The following is a 6,524-nucleotide window of genomic DNA, read 5'->3' on the forward strand; positions in this document are numbered from 1 at the left end:
ATTCCCGTACTTGTGAATAAGCTAAATCGTGCCGGTGTCCGAGGTAATGCCCTCAAAATAATGGAGGACTTCCTATGCCATCGTACTCAACAAGTTAAAATTGGAGAGATAGTAAGTGCAGAATGTCCGGTCCTATATAGAGTTCCGCAAGGAAGCATCCTCGGACCAAGTCTCTTCTTAATATATATAAATGACTTGTGTCAAATATCGTTACAAAATGGCAAAATATTTACTTATGCCGATGACACAGCCTTGGTTTTCACTGGAGCAACCTGGGAAGAGGTTTGCGATACTGCTGAACGCGGTTTACATAAAGTAAGCTGCTGGCTGCGAGAAAACCTACTGACTTTAAATCTATCTAAATCTACTCTTGTCCAATTTACCCTGCCGAACAATAAACAGGAAAATGTTCAAATCAAACTCCACTCATGCTATTCTCCTCGCAATTCTGACTGTTCCTGTCTTACTGTTGCCAAATCTACCAATGTAAAATATTTAGGAGTGATGCTTGACGACAGACTCAGTTGGCATGCACACATAGACCTCACGACGCGGCGACGTCACGCTGTAGAAAACTAATATACGATTTCAAAAAACTGAGATATGTGGCTAATCTTGAGCTACTGCGCACAATATACTACGCCCTTGCGCAGTCGGTGATGAGTTACTGTGTTGGAGTCTGGGGTGGTGCCTGTAAGGCTCACTTATTGACTTTAGAAAGAGCACAAAGATCCATACTTAAAGTTATGACTTTTAGTCCGTACAGATTTCCTACTACATCGTTGTATGACAAATGCCAAGTACTGAGTATAAAACAGTTGTACGTTTTGCAACTAGTAATCAAGCAGCACAGAAACACTCCATACTGCAAAGACAATTACATCAAAAAGCGCACCCGCACTAATGTGTGTTTTTCCATTAAATGTCGCACAGCTTGGGCAAGACGTCACTTACTATTTATGGCTCCGTATCTGTATAATAAAATTAATAAAACTTTAAACATATATCCGTTAGCTGCTCGTGAAGCTAAACTTAAAACTATTAACCTTAGATTACCATAAAACTGAAGCCTTATTGTAACAACTGAGAAAAAATAAAGTATTTGCAGGTAATAACAATGTAATAGACTCTATACTACTAACGCGCGAATGTATATTGTCACACACAAACGCAGACACACACACACCTATACCCGCGCACATGCACGTTCACACACACTCACACACACACACACACACTCAGTAAAACATATAATATGTATATCGGGTTCTTAGGTTTTCGCGATTGTTACACATTGGAAATGAAACTATTTTTCCGGATTGACTGACAGTCAACCGTGACCATGGTACCTGTAAAGGGCCCGAAACGTCGGTTTGTTTGAAAAAACAAATATACGCGATTTAAATCCGGAAAAATAGTTTCATTTCCTATATAATATGTAATTTATTTAATAATGTACCTATTAAAATTGTTAAGAAATAGGTAATGTAAGGTCAAATGTTTGAGAGAGGACACTGACTCCTGTAACACAGGTTATACCTAGCTCAGGTGTCAGGGACTTCACCATTGTGTTGTAACTATTTTGTAACAATAAATATTATTATTATTATTATTATATTATTACACCTCATCAATTTTTGTTCTTGCTTGTTTAAGTACAGCAAGGACATACTTTTATTTTGTGTGATTAGTGATTATTGAAATTATTTTAGTTCTTCGACGAAGTGAAATCATTTAATAAAACTCAATTAGTTATCATCGTTAAGTTAATATCAACAATAATAAGAATAAATTGTTTGGTACGTCCATGCTTTTTTTAACGAAAGAAAAAGTTTTTTTATTAAGAATTTTGGCTTGGATACAAGTCCTTTGAGCCATGTCTTCGATTAATTATCGGGATCCTCATTATTATAAATATTTTCCATTGTAGTTCTACAACATTATGTTCTCACTTTCTCTTAAATAATTTAGTTATCTTGTTTGGGCTGTCTAAATAGTTTTTATGTTTTAACTTTCACCTTTATCACATTATTATTGTCACTTTCAATAAAAACTTTGAATTCGTAATTATTTGAATTTTCACAATAAACTCTTTTGTAATTCGGTTTAAAATAAGGAATTTAGTTCTAATTTTCTTCGTCACTATTTCTTTGTTCGTATATTGTGCATAATATACTTAAAATAAAATTAATCTTTGTAAAAACTGAACTGGTAAGTCCGCAAGTAAAAAGTCCGCAATTTTTTCTAAACAAAAAGTTATGTGCACCACAGTAGCGATGGGGCCAGTTGTAGTTTTTCAACTCGAGTTGACGTGACTGCTAAGTAAAGTTGCAACTCGAGTTAACTCGACTCGGTGTCTGACTGTGCAACCGCGAGTTGCGAGTAGAACACGAACCGACGATTCACCGAGTTGGGCACGATCGGCCGGCCGACCGCGACTCGTGCGTGCTCCGAAAGTCGCCGAACCGACCGATTGAGAACGAATAGCCGACGCACTGTATGAGTATGAATAAAGTATTCGACTCGACGGGTACTGCCCCGATCTAATTCGAGTTCACACAAAGCAGCTCGAGTTGACTCGTTGTGGACGTAACTCGAGTAAAATAACTCGACTCGCCCATCGCTCGTGACTCGAGCGTGTTCCGATGTCCCCAAACGAGTAGCCGCTGAGTATTGCGCTGTATGAATGAAGTATACGGCTCGGCGCCGGCGGGGCGGGTACCAAACCGAGTTAGCTCGAGTTCATAAACAAGTAACTCGAGTTGACTCGTTGTGGAAGTAACGAGTCAACCGAGTTAAATAACTCAACTCGCACATCGTTACACCACAGTCCATTGTCAAGTTAGAATTTTAAAAACTTTTTCTACGCTAGCGTGCAAAAACCGCCTTTGCGCGCATTGACTATGTTTGCGCGCATTTCTTTTGAGACGGAAAATCTTTCCGAGCTAGTGAGGTGAAAAAGTTTATTATGATGATAGAAAAAAAGGAAATTAACACATTTGCCCTCTTAATTTAATTTTTTTTTGAGTCACCACTAATTTTAGCTATGGTATCGTTCTAATTTCTAGACAACAACGGGTCATTTATTTTTTTCAATGGCATATTTGACAAATGACAACACAAGATTCTGTCTGTTCTGTTATGGGGTTTTGTCTTTGTCTTTGTTGGTGTTGGAGTTTGTGCCTATCGAAAGTTTGAATGAACTAGTTTGGTATATACATTTTCCAGACAGCAAATATTGAAATGGTACTGTTTATTACCTAATTTTGAAATTGTCAATTAAACATGTCAATCTAACATTTAGATTTTGTTGTAGGCCGGATATTCCGAAGATCAGTTGGCAGGTGAGTAATCGTTTGGGTGTTGTCTGTCAACGATGATGACTGGCTCAGGCCTACCGGGTACAGCGTGGCGCACGCAGCACTGTAGCAGAGAGTGCGCCAGCTCCGCGCCCGCTCGGCTCACTCGCTGTTCTGACTCACGTCAATCACCGTGTTTACCGAAAGCGGTGGTGGTCGCTGCAAGTGCCCTACTTACCTTATAAGGTGCTAGTTTTGAAACGAGTGTGGTGGCGCCGAGTGCGGGGCGGCGGTTGCCTCGGCAGATGTCGCGCACTCGGCACGCACCGTCGCCACCATGTTCGCGTACGAGCCTCCCGCTAAGCTGCGCCTCACCACCCTCGAAGGTACCTTCTTAATTCTTAGTACTTATTGCTGGAGGGTATTTTAAAGCTATTCTAAAGTCCAACTGTATTTTGTGACAGGCTAGTCAATAGTATTTCATTTCTAAACAATTGTATTTACATAAGTTTTGTGGTGAAGGAGCCACTAGTCGGGCCAAAGCAAACACCTGGTCACTCCGTTGTAACTGTACAACTGAACAAGAAGCAATTTTCTTGTAATAAAGAAAGAAAATTGTTTATTCCATTATTATTTTATGGCACAGTACACACACATTATATGATTTGACATATAATATAATACAATATGACATGTATCACTTTTACACTTGGACAAATTCATTAAAACCTTTTTCACTCAAATCATTTAGGTGATTATGTTTGGTAGGTATGGTTGTGGGTAGGTGCTCTCATTTACGCATCCACTATTTGTACTAAGTGCTGTACAAATCAAATGGTGTATACCCACATGAGGGCACCAACTGTAGAGCGAGCAAATGCCGGGAATGTATGAATTAACGGAGGTTATGTTGTTCGATGTTGCAGAGTTCCAGGAGGCATTCCAGCTGTTTGATTCGCGTGGTGATGGTAAAATCCACGTGGCGCAGATCGGTGATGCGTTGCGTGCGCTTGGCCAAAACCCCACAGAGTCAGATGTGAAAAAGTGCACACTGCATCTCAAACCAGATGAGCGCATCTCCTTTGAGGTTTTCTTGCCCATTTATCAGGTGTGACACAGCATGTTTGAAAACATGAAATACATTCCCTATTCTTTCATAATTGAATAATTTGTCATTTCATTTTCAGTCCATAATATAGCCTATCTACAATCAGGGCCATTGTTAGTGGTGTCTCCATATTCTAGTGAAAAAATTATAATCTAATTATAGTGTATTGTAGACCAATAATTGATACTTATATCTATAAAGTATTTATATAGGAGTAGTATAAATACAACAGTAGTCTTATAAATAACAAAATGTTTTAAAAGGTAAACTGTTCAAATTTGGCAACACAATTAAACTGACCTTTGTTCAATACAGAGCTTTGCATCATTGAAACAAGACATCCATTTAAAGCAGAAGTTCCCAAACTTTTTGTCCTGTCAACCGTGTACTAAGTTTTTTCTGTTTAGCATAGATCCCCATCTAATATGATTTTGTACAAATTCATTCACCTGTATTGTGTTTTTCACACAGCTGACACAGTGCCACACACTTTGTCTTGATTGTGTGAAACTTAATAAAAAAAACAAATGTTAACTTTTATACATTTATCTAACTGAATGTCTTGTTTATTGTGAAATGTTTACTTCATAGGTTTAATTCGATCAACAATGACCCTTAAAATGTATACCTTAAAGACTAACGTATTTTGTAATGTAAACAGTAATATAAGGCAGTATTATGTATAGACATACAGATAGTATGTGTATAATGTGGATTATTTCATTTATGGAAAATCAAAATTTTTAGTTATGATAGCCGAAATGGTCTCGAGGCCCCATTTTAACGTCTTAAGTACCCCCTATTTTTTCCGAGTCGGTGAAATAAAAAAAAAAATTGGAGCTGACCATGTTACGAGTACCCGATTTAGATCAATACCTTCATAAAACAGTCATTTTAGTACTTTGGTTATTCATATTTCAGGTTATTAGTACTTTGAAATAATTTACTCACCAGTACCATAATAAAAATAGATGACCTAATTGCTTTGATAGATGTTTGTGAATATGTATTTGAAAAATATAATATTGTATGATAGGAACCGATGACCAGCTGAACATTAAAATTAATGTTTGCATGGTAATACACGTAGGCTCGAAAAGGGACCGCACTGACTTTATCAGAGCGTTGTGTGGCAGGCGATCTCGAAGGCGCGCAGCGGCGACACCGCCAACGACTTCATCGAGGGCCTGCGCCACTTCGACAAGGACGGCAACGGGTTCATCTCCTCCGCGGAGCTGCGCCACCTGCTCTCCACCCTCGGGGAGAAGCTCAGCGACGACGAGGTGCGCTCTTCACATTTCCATAAGACTGGACGAGTCACGTCTTCCCTGCACTTGCAGTTGCCACTCGGAGCTTTCAATCGCAGACGTTTGTGGGGCACTGCCGCTGCGCTCGTCACCCTGACACATAAGTTGACAAGTCCCCAGTATTTCTCTTCTGTAATGCCCTTCCAAATCCGAACGCAATAGTGGTCTACTAATATGTAATGCACGAGCCCGCGGGTATAGCAGACCGGTTTCAACCTTTGAGGGAGGCTTACTCTGCTGCTTCGAGTCAATTTTCTATAGACGTGTAGTTCTTCCTAAGACCTAGGAACTCAAAATACATTTGCTGAACTAATATCAGTAAGCAAATAAAGCAATTACACGTGTCCCGGGCACGCTGAGTCACCTTGGCGATTGTACGTGTGTGCAGGTGGAGCAGCTACTGCAGGGGCAGGAGGACTCGCAGGGTAACATCAACTACGAGAATTTCGTGCACCTCATCATGCAAGGCTGAGACCTCGTGCCTATTGTATTTGATACTGTTAAGTGCAACCTGTAATTCCCTCTATTCATATTCCAAATTAAGGTATTGTTAGCATTTAATATATATTTTATTATTATTTACATTAAACTACTTACTGTCTAATGTAGATCTGTCAAAATATTTCAATTCTCCTTCCCGTTTGTGCCATAGCCGTGTTTGGATTGGTTTAGGTTATTGTAAAAAAAAGACTATTCTACTGCTATGGATAGCCAACATGAGAATGTCAGGCTAATCTCGGCATGGGCTTACATGAACAGGTCTTGTCGAATTGTGTGCAATAAGAATTAAAGAAATTAACAGCAGTAAGT

The 6,524-nt window shown here is 39.2% G+C and overlaps 1 protein-coding gene across 2 annotated transcripts; it reads left to right on the forward strand.

Annotated features, from left to right (window-relative positions):
- Nucleotides 1–3,121: 3,121 nt before the first annotated feature.
- Nucleotides 3,122–6,225, forward strand: LOC113225867 (myosin-2 essential light chain). Of its 2 annotated transcripts, XM_026458323.1 has the most exons (5): nucleotides 3,122–3,246; nucleotides 3,317–3,344; nucleotides 4,226–4,407; nucleotides 5,544–5,690; nucleotides 6,103–6,225. In XM_026458323.1, the coding sequence occupies exons 1-5, from the start codon at nucleotides 3,244–3,246 to the stop codon at nucleotides 6,184–6,186; spliced, it is 444 nt and encodes a 147-aa protein (XP_026314108.1). In that variant the 5' UTR covers nucleotides 3,122–3,243; the 3' UTR covers nucleotides 6,187–6,225. The 2 variants fall into 2 exon arrangements, with proteins under 2 accessions (XP_026314108.1, XP_026314107.1); XM_026458322.1 differs by lacking the exons at nucleotides 3,122–3,246; nucleotides 3,317–3,344 and adding an exon at nucleotides 3,407–3,685.
- Nucleotides 6,226–6,524: the final 299 nt, after the last annotated feature.

The sequence above is a fragment of the Hyposmocoma kahamanoa genome, unplaced genomic scaffold (genome assembly GCF_003589595.1).
Source record: "Hyposmocoma kahamanoa isolate Upper Pololo Valley unplaced genomic scaffold, ASM358959v1 179, whole genome shotgun sequence".
Taxonomy (NCBI): domain Eukaryota; kingdom Metazoa; phylum Arthropoda; class Insecta; order Lepidoptera; family Cosmopterigidae; genus Hyposmocoma; species Hyposmocoma kahamanoa.